The sequence below is a fragment of the Centroberyx gerrardi genome, chromosome 15, assembly GCF_048128805.1.
Source record: "Centroberyx gerrardi isolate f3 chromosome 15, fCenGer3.hap1.cur.20231027, whole genome shotgun sequence".
Lineage (NCBI taxonomy): Eukaryota > Metazoa > Chordata > Actinopteri > Beryciformes > Berycidae > Centroberyx > Centroberyx gerrardi.
Genome location: NC_136011.1, coordinates 29,927,313 through 29,951,620, shown reverse-complemented (window position 1 = coordinate 29,951,620; position 24,308 = coordinate 29,927,313). Strand labels below are relative to the sequence as shown.

Below are 24,308 nucleotides of genomic sequence, written 5' to 3'. Positions count from 1 at the left end.
TGATTCCTGTGAGGTGTCAGACCACTGGAAATCACAACTGCTGCAACTGATCCACAAGTATGAGGACGTCTTCTCAAGGAGTAAGCTTGATTGTGGGCTGGCTAAGGATTTTGTCCACCGCATCCATTTGTCTGATGAGCGGCCATTCAGACTCCCATACCGGCGTGTCCCACCAGGGCAGTACCACAAGCTCCGACAGGTTCTTACAGAGATGGAGGAACGTGAGATCATTCGCAAGTCCAACAGTTAGTGGGCATCCCCACTAGTGCTTGTATGGAAGAAGAATGGGGATCTCAGGATATGTGTGGACTACTGCTGGTTAAATGCACGCACAGTCAAGGATGCGCATCCTTTGCCCCACCAATCAGACTGTCTGGCAGCTTTGGGAGGTAACGCCATATTCAATGCCATGGATCTCACCTCTGGCTTCTATAACATCACCATGGCAAAGGAAGACAAAAAGCTGACAGCCTTCACCACACCTATGGGGCTCTATGAGTTCAATAGACTTCCTCAGGGCCTGTGCAACAGCCCTGCAAACTTCATGCGCCTCATGATGGGTATATTCGGTGACCAGAACTTCTTGACCCTGCTCTGTTACTTGGACGATGTGCTTGTGTATGCTCCCAACGAAGCTGAAGCCCTCAGGAGGCTTGAAAGAGTTTTCAGCAGGCTGCGTACACATGGATTAAAGCTGGCCCCCCAAAAATGTCAGCTACTCAGGAGAAGTGTGAGATTTTTGGGGCATGTTGTGGATGAAAACGGTGTGTCAACTGACCCTGATAAGGTCAAGGTCATTGCTTCCATAGCAGAGCCCGATCTTATGATGGAGGATGGCGTTACACCCTCTCAGAAGAAGATCAAGTCGTTCCTGGGCATGGTCATGTACTATCAACAGTTCATACACGATTGTTCCCGCATAGCCAAGCCACTGTTCGCACTGACCGCTGCACCAAAGGGAAAGAGAGGAAATGCACGAGGTGCTGCATTCAGGAAGTTACATCCAAATGATTGGAGAGAGGAGCATCGCAGCTCATTCGAACAGTTGAAAACTGCACTCCTGGAGTCTGTCATACTCGCGCATCCTGATTTCAGCCGACCATTCATTCTGTCTACAGATGCCTCTCAAGATGGCTTAGGTGCCGTATTATCTCAGGTCCAAGAGGGTGAAAGTAAAGCACACCCAATCGCCTTTGCCAGCAAGGCACTCACCCGTGCTCAGAGCAACTATCCTGCTCACCGCCTAGAGTTTTTGGCATTGAAGTGGTCTGTTTGCGACAAATTTAGCCATTGGCTAAAGGGACACACCTTCACTGTTGGACGGACAATAATCCGCTGACCTACATCCTCACAAAACCCGATGCGTGTGAACAGAGATGGGTAGCCAAGTTGTCACCATACAACTTCAGCATCAAGTACATACCTGGCAGTAAGAACATTGTTGCTGACGCCTTGAGCAGGCGGCCTTTTATCCAAAATCGTGTCTGCCAGAGGCTGATGAAGGAGTCATATGAAGTGCTGTTGGATGAGTCGCAGCAAGTCCAAGAGGGTATAGTCCAGGAGGTGTTCAGAGTCAGTACCAACCACCAGAGTGTTGAATGCCCACTTTCACCAGAGGACTTGGAGCGTCTCTCTCTGACCGATGGCGAAGTGTCTGCAGTCTTGGCGGGCCATGTCGAGTGGGATCAAGGTTCCAGGCAAAGGGTGGTCTCTTGGCTTGCTCAAGACCTGGAGAAGCTAGTCCCACCAGGTCAAGGCGCTCTGCCCGTCTTTTCACTCCAAGAGCTCCAGGATGAACAGAGAAGGGATGCCACACTGTCACAGGTCATCCCGTTTGTCACCCGTGGGAGACGGCCGTCAAGAAGAGAGAGAGCTGGACTGTCGTTAGAGGTGCTTAAAGCCCTGAAACAATGGCAGAAACTGAAAATGCTTGATGGCATTCTGTACAGAGTGTGTAAGGACTCACTAACTGGAAAAAAACGCCATCAGTACATGGCACCCTCCCCCTTGGTCAGCCATGTTCTGCATGGTGTCCATGATGATGCTGGCCATCAGGGTCAAAGCAGGACCTTGTACCTGGCAAGGCAGCGATTCTTCTGGGCTGATATGGAGCACGATGTCAGAGAATATGTGAAATGCTGCAAGTGCTGTGTTGTCAGCAAGACACTGGAACCTGAAGGAAGAGCCCAGCTTGAAAGTATCAAAACCACAAGCCCCTTAGAGCTGGTCTGTCTGGACTTCTGGTCCGCGGAGGATTCCAAGGGAAGGAGTGTGGATGTGTTGGTGGTGACAGACCATTTCACTAAAATGGCCCATGCCTTCAAATGCTCTGACCAGTCAGCAAAACAAGTCGCTCGTCAGCTGTGGGATAGATACTTTTGCGTCTACGGATTCCTGCAAAGAATCCATTCAGACCAGGGTGCAAATTTTGAAAGCCAGTTGATTCAGGAGCTGTTGCAGATCGCCGGCGTAAAAAAATCAAGAACAACACCTTATCATCCCATGGGGAATGGCCACACCGAGAGGTTCAACAGAACCTTAGGGAACATGGTCAGGGCTTTACCCCCCAGGGATAAGCAGAGATGGCCGCAGATGCTGCAGACGCTGACCTTTGCTTATAACTGTACAGCTCATGAGTCGACTGGGTATGCTCCCTTTTATCTAATGTATGGACGGATTCCCAGACTGCCAGTGGATGTTATGTTCCACAATGTGGAGAGAGACAATGACATCACAGACTATGACAGTTATGTCAAGAGAATGAGGGACGACCTCAAGGAAGCTCTCGCGTTTGCCCAAGTCAATGCTAATTCCAGCCAGCAGCGCCAGGCAGACATGTACAACAGGGGGACAAAGGGCACAGACATTGAAGAGGGAGATCAGGTTCTCTTAGCAAACAGGGGTGGACGTGGCCGCAGAAAACTAGCTGACAGGTGGGAGTCTACCCTCTACACAGTAGTCTCCAAAGACTCGAGGTGCCACACTTACCGCATCAGACACCACAACACTGGGCAAGAGAGAGTTGTCCATAGGAACCTGCTTTTGCAAGCCAACTTCTTGCCAGTGGAGGTGGATCACGAAACTGAGTCATCCTTTGACAGTGGTTCTGAACCAAGTCAAGAACAAAGTGGGGTAGATGGAAGCCTCCTGGTGACTGGATCTGAGTTTGACCGGTCAGAACGCACTGCCAGCTGGGTAGCAGAGACTACTTCCCCGGAAGACTCTCCAGAGAGAGAGCATACACCTCCTGACACCCCTCAAGTGCCCCTTGAAAATCCTGAACCAGCCATTCAGAAGCCACAGATAAGTGACAGTGTTAGGGTAGATGTAAGTGCTAATACTGAACCAGATGTTCATGTCGGAGAGAGTCAGAGGGCCAGAGATGAGACAGATCTTCGCACTGAAACAGACAAGGACAGCAGTAGTGAAGCAGAGACTAAGCACAGTGGAGAACGGATAAAACCAAGCAACAGTCACCCAGAGAGTCAAGCAGCCAAAGAAGAAACCACTGAGGTAGCCTTAAAACCTGACGGGCTATCACCAAGTGGTTCAGTGGGTCACATGAGGACAAGAGTAGGCAGGATGGTAAAGCCAGTTAACAGATTGATCCAGAACATGACACAGAGAAACACACAAGCAAGCAATCTGGTCAGTGAGTTTGCCAAAACTCTATTCATGTCGGTGTCACCCGGTTGTCATGTCATTAGGATAGTCCTAAGTTCACTGTGAATGTGCAGTCTTTTGAGTAAGCTCAAAGTTAGGGTAACGGTTATTTAATCATCAGTACAAGATTGTGTATAGGGCACTTTCTTCAGCAAGTGGATATTAGAAGTCTGGCCAACTTCTTTATGTCACTTTCCCTTTTAGCTGGGAGACGCTTATGTTGCACAGACATGTATGTTAGAGAATAATAAGCTATGCTAATGTTACTCAGGATTCAGCTATTAACCTATACTAGAGTAGTTTTGAGAAGTTCAAAGGGGAGTATGTAGCTGAGTCAATATGTTCATGTTATTTTTATTTTGGTGAACATTCTCAAAACTTGTCAAAATGTTTGTGTATCGCCAACTTTATATTGAATTAATATGTCTTAATAGTTCCGGTTTACCTATTGTAGCGGGGGGGGGGGGGCTTTAATTAGTGACACACAAAAGACGCATGAGTGACGTAGCTGCAAACTCCCGCCAAAAGTTGGATAGCTTTTGTGCTGGGGACTGTGAGAGAGCCTGCTACTGTGTGTGTGTGTGCTGATTGTGCCCCGTGTTGCTCTTATAGAGAATAAATGTGCAGATCCTGAAGCCTGGTGTGACTGGTATTCTTCAACCTGTGAGCAACCATTCTACAGCCGCTACACATAAAACAGTTCTCTCTTTGTAATCATTTTATTTTTTGCATGTAAAAAAATACAATACTTCCATAAGCATGAAATTATAAAAAAATAAAATACATGAATCTGTCAAATCATTATCCATATCTCTCATTTAACCTATTTCCTGTCTTAAAGCTTGAACTCTACCTCTGTTGCATTTTCAGTTTGTCACCCAAATCAAATCCCCTTTTATTTTGGGTCGGTTCAGTGCACTGCACTCTCATTTGTTACAATACAGTTTGATTTAGCCGTCTCTCCAGAAGACTAGCACAACTAAGACATTTTTGCATTTGCACTTAAGTAAGGAAAGAAAAAAACAAGTTAGAACAAAGCATAGCCAAAATAGATATATCTTGTTTGTCCACATAATAGTGGTTGTCACACATACATTGAACAGCAAAAAATCCCAAAATAACAACATACAAATCCTCCCCAAAACACACTTAAAATAGACAAAATGAATAAAGTAATATATTTTGAGTCATGGAAATACAAAATACAGTCAGTACATAAACTAGAATGCTGCAGATCACTGCAAAGAGAATTTCAATTGGCTCCATACTTGACTCCAAAAAAACAAACAAAAAAAAAAACATCCAAAGACAAATTTCAGCTAAATATAGACTCAGTGATCACAAACTGTCTATTGAAACTGGGCTCCATAAGAAACAATGGTTAGACAGAAGAAAAAGAGTCTGTGTCCAGTGTGGAACAGGAGAAGTTGAGACAGAAAATCACTTTCTCATCAACTGCCCAAAATACAAAGAAATTAGAGAAGAATTCTTCCCCAAATTCACCCAGAAAATCCCAAACTTCCACAACTTTCCAAATGACAGACAGCAAGATCTGCTTCAGTGTCAGACCAGTTTGACTTGTACACTGCATAGAACTGTAATGAGCATTTCATCACCTGTGTTACATCTTTACATGAGTTATGTGAATATGTTATATTTGTCGATTTGTCGAGAGTCTGTGTGTGTGTGTGTTCTGTGCATGTGAGCATTTCTGTGTGTGTGTGTGTGTGTGTGTGTGTGTGTGTGTGTGTGTGTGATCCTGTACAGAGTGAACTATCATCTCAGCAGCTGTCTTTAGTCAGCAGTATGAGTGTTTCTCTCTCCCTCCTCTATCTGACAAGAGACACTGAGGAACCAGACTCAAACTCAAACCCAGGATAGAGTGGTTCAGTGAATGTGGAGTGGAAGGTGTGGATGTGGATCAGTGTGTCAGAGGAAACTCTGTAGAAGGACAGAGAGCCAGCAGACCAGTCCAGATACACTGCTACTCTGTTAGAGACAGAGAAGAAGGGGGAAGATATGTCTGTTGATCTGTTATTGTGACAGGCAGAGTAATAATCACCAGAGCAGAGCAGACTCCAGGACTTTTCATTCCATCCAATCCTGCAGTCAACACCCCATCCTCTCCTACTGATTCCTCTGTAAGTCACTCCTATATGAACCGTTCCTTTCCACTCGACCTCCCAGTAACAGCGACCAGTCAGACCATTTCTACACAGCAGCTGTTCCCAGTAGTCAAATCTCTCTGGGTGATCAGGATATGGCTGCTTCTCTCTCACCTCTGTCACCTTTCTGTTGTCTTCAGACAGGAAGAGGTTTCTGTGTGCTGTGTTTGGGTCCAGTGTGAGTTCACAGGCATCTGATGAGAGAACAAGACTCAATACAGCAGCAACTTTATAATCTAACAGACCTGTTGAGTTTGACAATTCATGTTTTAATGCAGTTTCATGATGGCACATGATGTCAGCCATCATAATGAATGGATGTCACATACTGTGGTGTAGATGGGCTTTCCATCTCAACTGATGAATGTGTGTTGCTTTGTTTTCATGAATCAAACTAAATACACACTTACACTTCCTCACACCTGGTTTCAACCACTGCACTCCACCATGGTCCACACTGGGGAATAAACAAAGTCAGATTCTCTTTAATGATGGAAACATTAATAACCTTCCATATGAAGGATTTTCCATACAGCATCAGTCATAACTGCTGTTAAACATTACACAGTATTCCTGAGCTTCTCAGTGTGACAGAGGAAATGTGTGTGACTCTCAGCCTTCTAGCAGACGTTGCCTCTCCAGACCTGAGAGAGTCCAGTCTCCAGTGTGGATCCTCCAGTCCAGCAGAGAGCAGCTTCACTCCTGAGGCTCCTGGATGATTGTAGCTCAGGTCCAGCTCTCTCAGATGGGAGGGGTTGGAGCTCAGAGCTGAGGCCAGAGAAGCACAGCCTTCCTCTGTGAGCAGACAGCCTGCCAGCCTGCACACACACACACACACACACACACACACACACACACACACAACAAACAGTTACATATTGTTGCATTTTCTTCCAATGATAAAACGATAAAACAATATTGATAATTATCTTGTAAACTAGGTTACATTTTCCTCGATTTCCTCAATAACTTTCTATAACGACCACAGCAGAGTCTCTTAAAGTTATTTTCAACCTGGGCTTTATTTTCCTAGTTTTTTGCCATCATGACGATTGATTGTGTTCAAAATGTCTTCACTTCCTTCACTGTAGAGCTTTATGTATCTTCAGTTAGCTGGGAGCGCTGCTGTCCAATACACACACACAGCAAACACACTCTCCAACAGTTAAACCCAAAAAGTAATTTCAACACAATAACTCTCACACTGCAGTTACACGTCTTTAGATAGTTGTGACTGAATAATTATCAGTTATAATAGTCTGTTTGATAGTTTTTTAGCGTTGCTCACACACTTTTCTACTGCATTCAGGTCATATTGGAAGAAGCAGAGGAACGGGCTTTCATTGCTGTTTCGTTATTCTTATTTAAAGATTATATAAGGTTATAGTGTTGAAAAATAAGACTAAAATAGGATATCACACCCGTTTGTTGTCTGTTTCATTAATTTTTTTTAGTTATATTCTGGCAATAAAGAAGCATTTTAAATGAAAGTTGACTGATCTATTCAACTTTTATTCAGGAGCAAAATTATCCTTTTAACCTTGACAGCAATAGTGAATTTACATATTGTAATAAAACTCGATATTGCCTATAAAGTTCTAACATTTTCAGCCATACCACCCAGCACTAATAGTTTATTTATAGTTTATGTATTGTACTGTAATTAGCAACAGTAATTGTAATTGTCAACAACAAATATTAACAGTTGACCCAGAGATCGGGTTTGTGTTTTCATTTCAGTTCTCGACTCAATCAGAATCTGACATGTTCTTTACTTTAGGTTTCACCAACAGAGGCAGTAAGGAGAGGAAATAATGAAATATTCTCACAGAGGCTAGAAAGTAGAGCTGAATGTTGGTTTCTCTGCTGGATTCAAAAATCACATGAACAGGAAAATCCTGCAGAGGTCAGGTATTTTCACTGACATTAATGTGCATGTAAAGCAGAATTTAAATGGTCTGTTGAACAGTAACAGTGATCCTGACCTGAGAGTCTCCAGTCTACAGTGTGGACTCTCCAGTCCAGCAGAGAGCAGCTTCAGTCCTGAATCCTGCAGGTCGTTGTTACTCAGGTCCAGCTCTCTCAGACTAGAGGACTGGGAGCTGAGAACTGAGGCCAGAGCTTCACAGCTTCTCTCTGACAGCTGACAGCCGCTCAGCCTGAAGGAGAATTAGTGATGAAGACAAACAAGAACTTTGAAAATATTTTTTCTCTCCTGTATATAAGATCACATCATATATTGAATCTATTCAGTTTTCTATGTACTTACACAGATTTATTGGAGGCTTTGACCACTGGCAGCAGCCTCAGAAGAGCCTCCTCTGAAGCAGAGTATTTCTTCAGGTCAAACACGTCCAGCTCTTCTTCTGATGACAGTAAGATGAAGACCAGAGCCGACCACTGAGCAGGGGAGAGTCTGGCTGTGGAGAGACTTCCTGATCTCAGGTGCTGTTGGATCTCCTCCACTAGAGAACGGTCATTCATCTCATTCAGACAGTGGAACAGATTGATGCTTCTCTCTGGAGACGGATTCTTCTTTATCTTCTCCTTGATGTACTGCACTGTTTTCTGATTGGTCTTTGAGCTACTTCCTGTCTGTGTCAGCAGGCCTCGTAGGAGAGTCTGATTGGTCTGCAGTGAAAGACCCAGGAGGAAGCGGAGGAACAAGTCCAGGTGTCCATTTGGACTCTGTAAGGCCGCGTCCACAGCACTCTGGTAGAGGTGTTTTAGTTCAGATTTGTCTCTGAATAGTGTAGACCACCAGGATGTTGATTGTGGATCTGACAGCAGATTGACACCAGAGTCGATGAATGAGACGATGACATGAACAGCAGCCAGAAACTCCTGAATGCTCAGATGGACAAAGCAGAAGACCTGGTCCTGGTACAGCCCACGCTCCTCTTTAAAGATCTGTGTGAACACTCCTGAGTACACTGAGGCTGCTCTGATATCAATGCCACACTCTGTCAGGTCGGCTTCATAGAAGATCAGGTTGCCTTTCTCCAGCTGCTCAAAAGCCAGTTTTCCCAGAGAGAGAATCATCTTCCTGCTCTCTGTAGTCCAGAGTGGATCTGTCTCAGCTCTCCCATGATACTTGACATTTCCTTGTTTGGACTGAACCACCAGGAAGTGGATGTACATCTCAGTCAGGGTCTTGGGCAGGTCTCCTCTCTCCCTGGTTTTCAACACATGGTCCAGAACTGTAGCAGTGATCCAGCAGAAGACTGGGATGTGGCACATGATGTGGAGGCTTCGTGAAGTCTTGATGTGGGAGATGATTCTGCTGGCCTGCTGCTCATCTCTGAATCTCTTCCTGAAGTACTCCTCCTTCTGTGGGTCAGTGAAGCCTCTCACCTCTGTTACCATGTCAACACACTCAGGAGGGATCTGATTGGCCGCTGCAGGTCGTGTGGTTATCCAGAGGCGAGCAGAGGGAAGCAGTTTCCCGTTGATGAGGTTTGTCAGCAGCACATCCACTGAGGTCGACTCTGTAACATCAGTCAGGATCTCGTTGTTCTGGAAGTCTAGAGGAAGTCGACACTCATCCAGACCGTCAAAGATGAACACAACCTGGAACTTGTCAAACCTGCAGATTCCTGCTTCTTTGGTCTCAGTAAAGAAGTGATGAAGAAGTTCCACCAAGCTGTACTTTTTCCCTTTCAGCAGATTCAGCTCTCGGAAAGTGAATGGAAATGTGAACTGTATATCCTGGTTGGCTTTGTCTTCAGCCCAGTCCAGAGTGAACTTCTGTGTTAAGACTGTTTTCCCAATGCCAGCCACTCCCTTTGTCATCAATGTTCTGGTTGGTTTCTCTCTTCCAGGTAAGGGTTTAAAGATGTCTTCACATTTGATTGGTGTTTCTGGTCTCACTGGTTTCCTGGATGCTGCTTCAATCTGTCTGACCTCATGTTCATCATTGACCTCTCCACTCTCTCCCTCTGTGATGTAAAGCTCTGTGTAGATCTGATTCAGAAGTGTTGGGTTTCCTGCTTTAACAATCCCCTCAAACACACACTGACACTTCTCCTTCAGACTGGATTTGAGTTCATGTTGGCAGATGGCAGCAAGAGTTTCTGAATGAACAAAGAACAAATAACGTCAGTGAGTGGATGTTTCAGTAAACATGAGAAATGTGAACATTTCTTGGTAATGTATATATATCTCCACTCCATGGCATCTGTTCAGCTCATCACCGGTGAGTGGACAAACAGGTGACTAGGGATGGGACTATATATCAAAATTCAATATATTGAATTGATATATAACATGAAAATGTGACAATATCTATCATGGGGCAAAAAAATGAATTGTGAAATTAGCTACATTTTATTCTGCTGTAGTAATCATAAATGATTCGGCTTGACCATCAAAACTTTTACAAGCTGTCCATTGAAATTATATTATTTGCAGTTGTAATGACATTTTTAAATTGTTGTTTACATTCTAGCAGCCAATGGCATCGCTAGAAAGATTTGTGGCTCAGAAATAAACATAAATCTGCACAGTCAGACTTTGTTATCATTGACCTTTTATTTATTATATTGTGTCATGGTTGTATTGAATCGTGAACTCCATATCACGTATCGAATCGTATCGTGAGATAAGCAGATCGTCCCATCACTAGTCCTGACTGTGTGCAGCTCAATATGAATGTGTGTATTACACTCACATTAACAAATTAATAATTTTACCAGATTATCCACAGGGATTGTGCTCATTTACCTTTCAATCTGAATTGAATAGATATCATTTGGCAAATGTTTAGATTCACAGCAGAGTTTTGAAATACTTCCCATTTTCCACCATCTCCCCTCTCCATCATGTTAAACCTGTTAAAAGCCTCTTACTGCTCTGCAGAGAGTCAGCCAGCTCCTCCTGCTTCATTCTCCTCAGGAACTGCAGTGTGATCTGCAGAAAAGCCTCTCTGCTCCTCCTCTGCTCTTCCTCCTCACCGTCCACCTCCTCATCCTCCCTCTGCCTCTCTAAGCATTCTGGGTAATCTGGTCTCAGAGCCCTCTTGAATCTTTTCAGCTCGTTCTTCACAAAGGTGAAGATGTTCTCCTCAAGCAGCTGGAACAGAATAATATATAAATTAAACTTTCTTACTAAAATTGTTGAACACAACATCAGATCCATCATAGACTGAAAGCCCGCTGGTCTAAAGAGTGCAGCATGGAGACTGAATGTTTGTTTTGCATTTCACTTGTTGGTGAAGTAAAAGGTGTTGTTGTACATTTACACACCATAAATATGGAGTCCAGATCTGTTTGATGCTCCTGGGCAGACTGACCACTGGGAACCTCTGACCTCTCCTGGTGGAGTCTGTGGAAAAAACAAAACATGAGACATTAGGTCATAGGTCATATTAGGTCATATTATGGCATACACACACACACACAGGTTCTACAGTTATGGACACATGAAGGAATAGTTCACCCACAAATGAAAATGTGTCATTATCTCCTCACCCTCATGTCAGTTGAGACACTGGTGAAGTTTGTATGTCAATATAACACACAGTGAGCTAGCTGGTGCAGCTTCGTAGCAGCCTTCTCCAAAACAACTGGAGTGAATGGAGACCATTTCTTTACACTTCCAAAAAGGTAAAAAAAAAAAAGACATAAAATGACTCCAGAGCAATCCAAGTGTTCTGAAGCTAAATGATTGCACTGTGGGTCCAAAAGTCCAATATTCACCTCATTATCTCAAGATCACAAGACCTGGAGCTCCGGTTGCTCTACAGCGATCTGGTGGAAGAGTCCTGCTGCCTTCATGTGCTCATCATCAGCTCGTACTTCTGAGTTTTACAGTCGTGAATCCAACTTGTCTGTTTTTAGTTGAAATGATACATCTATCTTCCGATGCTTTACTAGGTCACATCATCAGTGATTATGAAAATTAAAACAAAAGTAGGTTGTCCACATTAAAATATTGTAACTCTAAGTGACGCAATATTTTTGTAATGAGGAAAAAAACAAAAAGTGCTACAATTGCCCCGGATCTCCCCTACTCAGCAACTTTAGACCAGTATCTAATCTACCATTTCTAAGCAAAATTTTAGAGAAGATTGTTTTTAAACAATTGAATGATTTTCTAAATCATAAAGACGCCCTAGAAAACTTTCAATCTGGCTTTCGTACCTATCATAGCACCGAGATGGCTTTAGTAAAAGTTGTAAATGACCTCAGGTGCAATCTGGATGCCAATAAACTTACTTACTTTTTAGTTTGTACATGCTCCCACTGGGTAGGACCATCAGGAGACACAGAATGAATTTTCATAGCTATGCAGACGATACTCAGCTGTACATACAGTATGTACGGTATCTCCAGACGATACAAGCCCCATTGATGTTCTTTTTAATTTTAGATATCAAGGCATGGAAGTGCCTTTTTTACAACTGAACCAGGATAAAACAGAAGTACTAGTTATTGGGGAAAAGACTCAGAGAAAGAAACGGACTACTAAGCTCCAATCCATAGCATTAACTCCTAGTCAGCATGTGAGAAACTTAGGTGTCGTATTTGATTCTGATTTTAATTTCATGGCTAACATTAGGAATGTTGTTAAGACTTCCTATTATCATCTTAAGAATATTACTAGGGTACGACCTTTTCTCTCCCAGGCTGACACTGAGAGGTTGATGCACGCATTTATTACCAGCAGGCTTGACTACTGTAATGGTCTCCTAACCGGTCTTCCCAAAAAAGCAACAAGCTAACTACAGTTACTACAGAACTCAGCTGCTAGACTGTTAACTAAGACCAGGAGAAGAGCACATAATACCCCAGTTCTTAAGTCTCTGCACTGGTTACCTATTCATTTCCTCATTGATTTTAAGGTTCTTTTACTGGTCTTACAAATGTCTCTGGTACCTGTTTACATGTCAGAAATGCTGCTAAGATACAAACCATCTAGATCCCTCAGGTCTTTTAACTGTTCCTAAATTCAGAACTAGGACTCATGGTGAGGCTTTTAGCCACTATGGTCCGAGCCGGTGGAGCAGCCTCCCAGAGGAGCTAAGGATACAGTGTGGACACTTTTAATGTTTTTATTTTAATCTCATATATATTGTTTATTTTTATTTAAAATGTTAATGTTCCCATTTTATTCTACTCTGATATACATTGTCTGTTATAAATGTTTTTTATGACCTCTCTCCCTCTTTTTGGTTGTTTCATTCCACTGCATTTTTATCTGTGTTGTGAAGCACTTTGAGCTGCATTTGCTTGCATGAAATGTGCTATACAAATAAAGATTGATTGATTGATTGATACTTGAACAGTTTTTCAGAAAAGCTCTGATCCATAAATAGGTCAAAGATGCAGACTGTTTACATTGGAAAACACAGAAGATCAAAGCTCCTCACCACACAGGAGTGTTTACTGGCTAACAGTGTGAAGGACCAGACCAATTTTACATCTCATCACTGAGAGTCTGACGGCAACAAACCCATCTGATTTTATCATCAGTTTAAATGTTTACCTTTTATCAATAGAGTGGTGTCCATGTTTGAAGTCAAGAGGACGACCCTTAGACCGGTCACTCTTCATGGACACACAGCTGGGTACAGGAGAGTCTGGTCTGTCCTGCTGGATCCTGATAGAAACACAGGATGGACAAAGCAGAGCTGATGGTAGGAAACAGTCAGACAGACCGGCTTTTGACCAGCAGGCTGACAGTTGCTGGAGAGAAAATGAGAAACACTCTTCCCTCCCTCCACAACTTCCTCCATAGTTCCTTTAGACAAGAAACTGAAGCTCCAAAGTGTTCTGGTGGAGTTCTTAGTGTCTAACAGTAACAGACTGGTTATACTGGGCAGCTCCCAGTGTCTAACAGTAACAGACTGGTTATACTGGGCAGCTCCCAGTGTCTAACAGTAACAGACTGGTTATACTGGGCAGCTCCCAGGTGTGAATATATTACTGTATGTATGTGAAGAAGAGCGATGCTGAAAAACAGCATGCATGTCAGTAAACCTTCTCTACATTAATAGTTAAAACATGAATACAGGAACATTTTAATGCTAGGAACAACTTACTTCTTTTCAGAAGAATGGTGTTTATCTTTAAAATTAGTAAAGTCTTCCTTTGACTGGTCGCTCTTCATGGACACACAGCTGGGTTGAGGAGAGTCTGGTCTCTCCTGCTGGATCCTGGTAGACAGAGAAGAAGAACACTAAGGCAGGAAATTCACTTTTTAGTGAAGCAGCCACAGCAGCAGGTGGATACCCAGAAACTACCAGCTAGGTCTGAACACAACAAGTATCAGCACACTGAAATAATAATAATAATAATAATAATAATAATAAAGTTGTCCTCTTCCTACTGAATGATTTCTCCTCTCTCCTCATCCTATTTGCTCTCTCTTACATGATTGTTCCAGAGTAACAGGAATATTGTCAGGTCACTGCGGCCCTGACCTTTGACCTCCTTTATTTTGTTGGCTTATAATTTTGGGTGATTGAAGCTTCTTCTACTGACACACTCATAAGTGTTGGAAGTCGTACTGGATAAGAGTGTCAGCTAAATACCTGAAATAGAGATAATTGTAAATGTAATATGAAGAACATTTGAGAGTTTGAATGGCATTGTTAACTTCACTGATACAAACTGCATTTATGTCCTAAAAAGTGCATGAAAGAATAATAATAACTAGAAGAGTTAATTGTTTAAAGTTGTTTACAATTTGACCACCAGATTTCACTTCTGACTCTCCTACATTCAACTCTATAGATAAATATGCAGCAATAAAAGTATTAAAAACAGCGGTACTAGTGGTAACAGAGTTCTAGCAGAATATACCTGAAAGGTTTGACTTGTAGTTGAAATAGTGTTTCAGTGCAGTACATCTTGAAAAATAGGAGTAGTGGTAATAATAGTAGTAGTACTTTAGTGGAGTATACCATTAAAAGTATAAATATGCAAGGTAGTGTTTCAGCAGAATATGCCTTTAAAGGTAGAGTAGTAGTAGAAGTAATAGTGATTTCACAGACAGTACCTTTAAAAGTATATGTAGTAGTAGAAGTAGTGTTTAAGTGGAATAAACCTTTAAAAGTATGTGTTGTAGTAGAAACAGTGTTAGAATACAGTGAAAGTCTATGAAGTGCATTAAGCAGCATGTATTTCATCTCTCCTGCTTTTATTGAAATATAAAGTACCTGAAGGGAAAGATGATCAGATAACATATCAATATAATTGTGATAAATACAGATCTTGACCTGAATAAACATGAACAAACAGCCATATAAAATAACATCAAAGTCCAAACAGTGTCTGATATCACAGTCCAATCTGAAGTCTGTGAAATTTAACCTCATCATCTACAGTGAACTAAAGAGCAGCTTTCCTGCTCTGAGTAAAACAGGATTAAAAACTTTACAACAAATAAACAAGGAACTTAGAGGAAAAAAGTAGCACATCCAACAATAAAAGGATGGCAGAGTATTCGCTTTACACTTTCATTTATTAGCACACACACAAAAATGCTGACGTGTTTCAGCCTGTACAGCCTTCATCAGAACATATAAAAACAAGCTCAGGGTGTATATATCTCTACTTGATAATCTCAACAGGTGAATGTAATGAAGATAATTAATCAGGAACCAATCCTATTAAGTGAGTGGCATCATAACATCACACAAAGTGTAAAAACTTCCTGAAGACAACTCAAGCAGCACTAGTGGAACACAGCGACATCACAAGTGACACTTTGATACACAGAAAACAAGACGCTCCAAACAATTCAATGCAGTTAAAGTCTATAATTAGTGGCACTATGGTTATTTATAGAAAGCACTCGATGTTAAAATCATCATTTAGTCCGTTGGGGATTGTAGCATCCCCGGCTGAATGATGGTCTAACTCTTAAACTGATGGTTCACAAAGTGTTTATTTTTGAGCAAATAGACGACACTGTGAACCATCAGTTTAAGAGTTAGACCATCATTCAGCCGGGGATGCTACAGTAAGAGCTTTACCTCATCAGTCCCACCACGCTCCTGTCCAAGGATGACTGCAGAGGGACTCGATGTGATGGTCTAAGGTTGTGGCACCCACTCACAAAATGGAAGCATCGGGAAACGTACATCTCGACGGTAGAGACTCAGACCAGAAAATGGATGCCTGTAAGGACAGCGAAGAGGAGGAACTTCGCCGCTCTGGTCGCCTGCGGAATCCCACGGAGAAGATGCTTGCATTTCAGAGAGAGGAGGCTCACAAAAAGGAGAAAAGGCTCATTCACCTTTATGAACAATGGAAGATCCAGGCACGTAAGGCTAGAGAGCAGCTAAAGTTGGACATTCCTGAGAGCCAGATTGCAGCTCTTATAGACACACTAGAGAAAGGAAAGGACGATGTTACTAACATCTATGTGACAATTAGAGATCACTTCACTCCATCCAGTGAGACAAGACGTCGTATTGATGCCTGTGAGGCAGTGACAAAGGACATTGTTAGGATTGCTTATGAAAGGATAGCAGGCATTGATGGAGATTTTGATAGTGAAGCAGTAAAGCAACGTCTTCGTGAGCTGCTTAAAAGAGATTATGCTCGCTCCATCTACGGATCCACAGCCTCACCTTCAAGTCGACACTCCAGTAACAATTTCAGCCAACACTCTGTGAGCTCCATCGTAGCAGCTAAAAGGGCAGACGCTGCAGCAGAGTTAGCAGCAAAGGAAGCAGAGTATGAAGTGTTATTGGAGGAGGAAAGACAAAAGGAAAGGATTCAACTCCTAGAGGAACAGCAGAGGAGAGAACTCGAAGCTCAGAAACGTGAGTTGGAAAGACTAAAGGCAGAAAAGGATATAAGAGCTGCACGAGCTAGATTTGTAACCTATAACCAGGAAGTAATGCAGGAAGCTAGTGTCTATTCTGCTGATTACAACACTAGGGAACAACAGCATGTGTCTCCACAGCAACCTGTGTCTTCAGCTCTCATCCAGCAGCCCACTAATGTCACAGTGACAGCATCACCTCCACGGGCAGATGTGACTTATCTGGCTCAAGCAGTCCAAGATAGCATAACTCTGAACAGGCTCCCGATGCCAGAACCATCTGTATTCGCTGGTGACCCGATCCAGTTCATTGAGTGGAGGGCTTCATTCATATCTCTCATAGACAAAAAGAACATTTCTTCAGCTGACAAATTGCATTATTTGAGAAAATATGTAGGAGGTCCAGCTCGAAAGACACTTGATGGCATCTTTTATAGAAATGATGATGAAGCCTATAAAGATGCATGGAACCGTCTCAACCAAAGGTACGGTCAGCCCTTCATTATACAGAGAGCATTTAGAGAAAAACTGGCAAACTGGCCAAAGATCCAGCCAAAGGATGCTGAAGGACTCAGGACATTTGCTGATTTCCTACGCTCATGTCATGAAGCCATGCCTCATGTTAAAGGTCTTGACATTTTGAATGACTGTGAAGAAAATCAGAAACTGGTTCAAAAGCTACCTGACTGGGCAGCATCACGGTGGAACCGAAAAGTCACTCAAGTCATGAAAGACAGGCAGGAGTTTCCTAACTTCCAGGATTTTGTCGCCTTCATGTTAATGGAAGCAGAGATTGCCTGTAATCCTATAACTTCGTTCCATGCTCTCCACTCATCAGAGTCTAACTCAGAGAAACGTTATCTGAGAGAAAGGAAGCCTAAATCCAGTGTTCTCCATACACAGACAGTTACAGAGACTGAAACTCAAGGGCAGTTAAAAACGGATTCAAAGCCATCATGTATGCTCTGTCAAGACAGCAAACATCGACTGCATTGCTGTCCTGAGTTCAAAAGGAAATCTCTGGATGAACGACGAAAATATGTGAAAGAAAAGAAACTCTGCTATGGTTGCCTGAAGCCAGGCCATAATGCAAAAGACTGCCGTCACCGACACTCATGTGACAGCTGTAAAGGAAGACATCCTACGTTTCTCCATGACGATAGCTACACTAAAGCCAAAACCATGTCAGTCTCAAATCGGAGCAGCACAGATGAAGCAGCAACCACATTGTCTCTCAGTGTGGAGACTGAGGAACCATCTGCTAGCACCTCAATGATTGTACCAGTGTGGGTTTCCTCTATCAGCAATCCAGGTATGGAAAGGCTTGTTTATGCTCTGCTGGACACTCAAAGTGATACAGTCTTCATTGACCAGGAAGTTAGCAATAGCTTACAAACCAAGACACATCCTGTAAGGCTGAAGCTAACTACGATGATTGGAAAGGATACATTAATGCACAGTCAAAGGGTTTCAGGTCTCAGAGTGAGAGGTTACAACTCCACAATCCTCATTAATCTCCCTCCTGCCTACACCAAGGATTGCATACCAGTGAATCGAACACACATTCCTACCTGTGAAACGGCAAGGCACTGGAATCATCTCACCACAATAGCAGATGAAATCCCACCACAGCTAGAGTGTGACGTTGGTCTTTTAATAGGCTACAATTGCTCAAGGGTACTGGCACCACGGCAAGTAATCCTGGGAGGAGATAGTGAACCCTATGCGGTTCGCACGGATCTAGGATGGAGTATTGTGGGTTGTTCATCACCACACCATGACTCACCAAGCATCACCAATATGTGCCACAGAGTTGCTGTCAAAGAGCTTCCTCCAGTGACTCCAGCTGATGCAATTAGGGTTCTTGAGTCTGACTTTAAGGACGCCAGTAAAGATGGCAAGACTGTGTCTCAGGATGACATCCTCTTCCTGAATATGTTAAAGGTAGGAATTCAGAGGAACACTCATGGCCACTATGAGATGCCACTCCCCTTTAAAGAGAGACCCTACCTCCCTGACAATAAGCAACTAGCCATTGTCCGGCTCAGTCATCTAAAAAGAAAGCTGCTGAAAGATGATAAGTACAAGGAACACTATGTGAAGTTTATGAATGAGGTCATTAAAAAGGGTGATGCAGAGGAAGTTCACGATCAGGGGAAGGAAGGAGAGAAATGGTATATTCCCCACCACGGAGTCTACCACTCCAAAAAACCTGAGAAACTCCGTGTGGTTTTTGATTGCTCCGCTAAGTACAGGGGAACTAGCCTGAATGACCATCTTCTGTCAGGCCCAGACCTGCTGAATAATCTAACCGGTGTTCTCATCAGATTTAGACAGCACCATATCGCACTAATGTGTGACATTGAGAAGATGTTTCATCAGTTCCATGTGTATGAAGCTGACAGAGACTATCTACGTTTCCTCTGGTGGAAAGATGGCGACTTTAGTGCAGAACCACAGGAATTCCGCATGAAGGTTCATCTCTTTGGTGCAGCGTCATCACCAGGATGCGCCAACTACAGACTGAAGCAACTTGCTAAGGACAATGAGAGCCTGTTTCCCCTTGGCTCACAGTTCATCATGAAAGACTTCTATGTTGACGACGGTGTTACTAGCATAGCAAGTGCGGATGACGCTATTCAGCTTGCAAAGGAAGTCCAGAAGCTCTGTGCTATGGGTGGTCTGAGACTACACAAGTTTGTGTGTAACAACAGATCAGTGCTGGAGAGTATACCGCCATCTGAGCGTGCTGCTGAAGGGAAGGCTCCTGACCTGGCCTTTAATGATTCAACTTTGGAGAGAGCCTTAGGAATCCATTGGCACATTGAATCTGACACTTTCAGATTTCGTGTCTGCCTGAAAGACCAGCCAGCAACACGACGTGGCATACTATCCACAGTTGCCTCCCTTTATGACCCACTGGGGTTTGTTGCCCCTTTCCTGCTCATTGGGAAAAAGGTGCTTCAGGAAATGTGTAGGCACGGCACAGGCTGGGATGACCCCCTTCCCAGTGAATTGCGACCAGTGTGGGAACGTTGGAAGAACGATCTTGCAAATGTAGAGAAAATCACCATCCCACGCTGCTATGTGCCCGCTGGCTTTGGACAAGTCTTGAGAAAAGAGCTACACCACTTCTCTGATGCAAGCACATATGGTTATGGCCAGTGTTCGTACTTGAGACATGTGAATGAAGATGGAAGTGTTCATTGTGCTCTGGTTATGGGAAAGTCCAGAGTAGCTCCGATTAAGGTCATGACTATCCCCAGGCTAGAGTTGACTGCTGCTGTTGTGTCAGTCGCAGCAAGCAATACCCTAAAGGAGGAGCTTGGTTTGGCAAATATTGACGAATACTTCTGGACTGACTCCAAAGTAGTTTTGGGGTACATCAACAACGAGGCACGTCGTTTCCACACGTTTGTGTCAAACCGGATACAGAAAATACATCTCAGCACAGCTCCTCAGCAGTGGAGATACGTCTCTACTAACAATAACCCTGCAGACCTTGCCTCTAGAGGTTCAAGCGCAAGTGAGATTCTCACATCAAGCTGGTTCACAGGACCTCAGTTCTTATGGGAGAAGGATATACCTCCAACTATGGATGTTATTGCAGAAATACAGATTGGAGATCCTGAAGTCAAAAGGATTCAGACACTAAATACACAGACATTGGAGCAAGTGAGTCTCTCAGATCGCTTGTCAAGGTTTTCTTCATGGTTGAAAGCAACTCAAGCTGTCGCTCGTCTCATCCGTCGTGCCAGGAGAGATAAGTCAACAAATCACAGCACTGTACAGGAACGAGAGGATGCACGGTGCATCATCATAAAAGACTTACAAAGACAAGTGTATCCGGAAGAGATAAAGTTGCTCGGTAAGGTAGTTCAACTTTCTTCTCAGAGTAAACTGTATCAGATGGATGCCTTTCTTGATCAAGATGGACTCCTCAAGGTGGGAGGAAGACTGAAAAATGCATCTCTCCCTACTTCACTGAAGCATCCAGTGATTATACCAAAGGATCATCCCATTACCAGGACAATAATCGCTCATTATCATGAGAAGGTTCGACATCAAGGAAAAGGCCTGACCATTAATGAGATCAGATCAAATGGATATTGGATTCCAGGAATCAACAGAGCTGTGGCAGCACATCTGCATCAATGCGTTACATGTCGGAAACTCAGGAGATTCACAGAAGAACAGCGGATGGCAGATCTGCCGTCAGAGCGTGTAGATCCATCACCACCATTCACCTATTGTGGAATGGACTGTTTCGGTCCGTTTCTCACCAAGCAAGGACGCAAAGTGCAAAAGCGATACGGTCTCCTTTTCACATGCCTTTGCTGTCGAGCCATCCACATTGAAATGTTGGATGACATGTCAACAGACGCCTTCATTAATGGCCTTCGTTGTTTCATTGCCATAAGAGGAGCAGTACGTCACATAAGATGTGATCAAGGAACTAATTTCGTTGGAGCTAAAAATGAACTAAATGAAGCTCTTAAGCAAGTGGATGCTAATCGTCTGACCACATTTTTGGCTGAGAAGCAGTGTGACTTCAGCATGAACGCTCCCCATTCAAGCCATGCGGGAGGTGTATGGGAGAGACAAATCAGAACGGTGAGGAATGTTCTTCGTTCTACTCTTTCACTCTCATCAGGCAGGCTGGACGACGCCTCTCTGCGGACATTCTTCTACGAGGCTATGGCTATTGTGAACAGTCGTCCGCTGACAGTTGACAACCTGAGTGATCCAGATAGTCCAGAGCCATTAACGCCCAATCACCTGCTCACCATGAAACCCATCGTAGCCTTACCACCTCCTGGCAGATTCATCAGAGAAGACATGTATGCTCGTAAGAGGTGGCGTCATGTTCAGTATCTTGCAGAGCAATTCTGGAGTCGTTGGAGAAGAGAGTACCTCTTTAATATTGCCACCAGACAACGCTGGCATACTCCAAGAAGAAACCTCAAAGTCGGCGACATTGTCATGGAGAAGGCGGATGATCTGCCTCGGAACGAGTGGAAGTTGGCCAAAGTTGTAGAGACAGTGACTGATAAAGATGGACTTGTGAGAAGAGTAAAGATTCGCATCGGAGACCAGAAGATGGGAAAGGAGGGACAGCGTTCTGGCAAGCCGTCCATTGTCGAACGACCAGTGCAGAAGCTGATCTTGCTCCTAGAGATTGTTTAACCACCCTCTTCGCTCCACAACCATATCCTTTACAGTATGAAGAGTTTTATTTATGGACATTCTTATAGACTCAAGCCTTAAGAGTTAAAGGTCATATTGAGTTTAGAAATCATTTGCGCTTTACATTCCATATTGTTATGAAAATCACTCATGATTTGGTGGGAGTGTAAATGACCTTTAGTATGCCCAGCATACTTCAAGAATTTGTTGTTTTTCATGTTTATTCATCTTGTAAGTATTTTCTTAAGGTTAGGTTATTATTTGGCCCGTTATTTTAGATATTAAGGTTGGGGCTTTTATTTTGAAGGAGTCTTTACGGAAAACTGAGAAATCTGTATAGTAGATCGTCAAGTGTGTCCGCATGGCACGGTGTCTGCCTAACATTAGAAAATGCTGGCTATTTTGTTTGTTTAGCACCAGGCTGATAAGGGCACAAGGTTTGTCATCGTTTCGTTTCATGTGGTGTTTAATGTTTAGTCATGTTGTGGTGCTTTTTTATAGTTTTGCCGAGTTTTATGCTAGTGCGTTTAGGCTAGCAAGGCTGCTATATTAGCTCAATTCAAGGCAATGCTGTCGGTCTTAAAGGGCATTTATCTCGGTAGAGTTTGCTTGCTAGTATAAAGAAATGCAGCATTTGTGTGTTTTGCAGTAACTGCAATATATAAGGTTAAAGCTGCATATGTAACATAAAAATGACTGTTATGACTGTTAATATTTCATTTTAAGTTAAATATGCTTACCTATAGCACTCTATCAGAGGTTGTCACTAAGCTAACAGGTTAAAAAGGTGATATTTCATGATTGGAATATAAACTGATTTATTTTCAGTCAGAGGTTAATAATACATGATTTTCGTTTTGTTGAATATTGTAAGGCTATAGTGCAATAAGCTTATCATCAGAATGTGAAAAGATGGTAATGCTTTTATTTTTGTTTCCTTTTGTAGCTCTTACGGTGTGTTCAAGGGGTGTTCACGGTTTTCATGGAGCTACAGTGTCGTCTATTTGCTCAAAAATAAACACTTTGTGAACCATCAGTTTAAGAGTTAGACCATCATTCAGCCGGGGATGCTACAGGGATCGTTGTATTTAGGGACCAAATCCAAAACATTTCCCTTTGTTTCTGGTTAAACTCTCCAGTCAAGTCTGTTTTGGTTGATGTGCACTTCTACCTCCACTCTTAACAAATCAACATGTTCAGGACGTTAAAACACAAACACTGATGTGTTCACAAACTGTCACAAAGTGTTTTATGTTTCCAACCCAAACAGTGAGTTTCACAAACAGAGGCTTATTCTGTCTGATCGTCTTATTACAGTTAAATCAATCAACAGTAAGAGTTAACGGGTTGAAGAATAAAACTCTAGAAACTGTAATGTAAAGTGTTTGTTACAATACCTTTTCATGTTGGAAACTAGAAGGCACTCGGAGAGCGCAGACCTCCGCCAAGGTTCGTGCTGTTATTGCTTGTTCGTGAGTCGGATCCGGATCCGCTCCAAAATGTAACGGGTTCTTCCTCGGCCCATGCTACACCCTTCCACCAAGTTTCATGAAAATCGGGCCGGTAGTTTTTCCGTAATCCTGCTAACAGACAAACAAACAAACAAACAAACTGCACCGAAAACATAACCTCCTTGGCGAGGTAATAACCTGCTGCCACGCTGGTAAGAGAAAGTGAAACTAGACTACTGGACTGATACTGTGAGGGAGGGAGGGAGAGAGAGAGAGAGAGAGAGAGAGAGAGAGAGAGAGAGAGAGAAACACAAGTGACAGAAACACAGAAACAAGTCAGTAGACAGTGGAGGCACAGCAACACACACGCACACACACACACACACACAATAATAAATAGGAGGGGATGGAATTATTTTTCTGTTACTTAATTTTTTTTTTTTTTTTTTTTGTTATTTAATAATTTAATTGATGATTAATCTCTTGTTACATGCTTTGGCAATATTGTTTGTTTGTGAACTGTCATGCCAATAAAGCACCTTGAATTGAATTGAATTGAGAGAGAGAGAGAGAGAGAGAGAGAGAGAGAGAGAGAGAGAGAGAGAGAGAGAAATCATAATCATTAAACAGATTTGATTCCCGTCTCATCAGGAAATATCAGTGTCACACTGGTAAAAATATTTAAAGACCCCATGAAACAGCATCTTTACTTCCTTGATTTGATGCAGTTACTGTTGAAACAGGATGTAGGGGCGGGACATCATGCAGTGAGGGATCAATCAAAAGTCTAAACCAATGGGAGATCAGTTAGGGAGAGAGAGGCAGTTTTATTTGATAGAAGGGGTTGAGGGGCGGGACAAAAATCTGTGATGTTTTATTGGTTTTTATTTCCGCCTCCTGCTGCAGCATGACGTCACCATTAAAGATGCTCTGTGTTCCAGGAAGGAAAAGGAATGGGAGTTCATTTCATGGGGATTTTAAATGTTGGTACAACAGTAATCAGTCTCATAAAATCAGCCATGAATTTGGAATTTTAATAAGTTATTAAAATATCCAAATGTTAATG

At 42.9% G+C, this 24,308-nt stretch overlaps 1 protein-coding gene and 1 long non-coding RNA gene across 2 annotated transcripts in view; one reads left to right on the top strand and one right to left on the bottom strand.

Moving 5' to 3' along the window:
• LOC144542372 (uncharacterized) overlaps nt 1–24,308 on the top strand; it is a 221,900-nt gene that overhangs the window by 134,643 nt on the left and 62,949 nt on the right. The window lies entirely within an intron of this gene.
• Nucleotides 1–24,308, bottom strand: part of LOC144542369 (uncharacterized) — a 96,556-nt gene that overhangs the window by 22,246 nt on the left and 50,002 nt on the right. Inside the window, exons 6-7 of the mRNA XM_078288869.1 lie at nt 13,870–13,983; nt 13,314–13,427 (exon numbers count right to left, since the gene is read on the bottom strand). Coding sequence (XP_078144995.1) covers nt 13,314–13,427; nt 13,870–13,983 — 228 coding nt within the window. The remainder of the gene's footprint in view (nt 1–13,313; nt 13,428–13,869; nt 13,984–24,308) is intronic.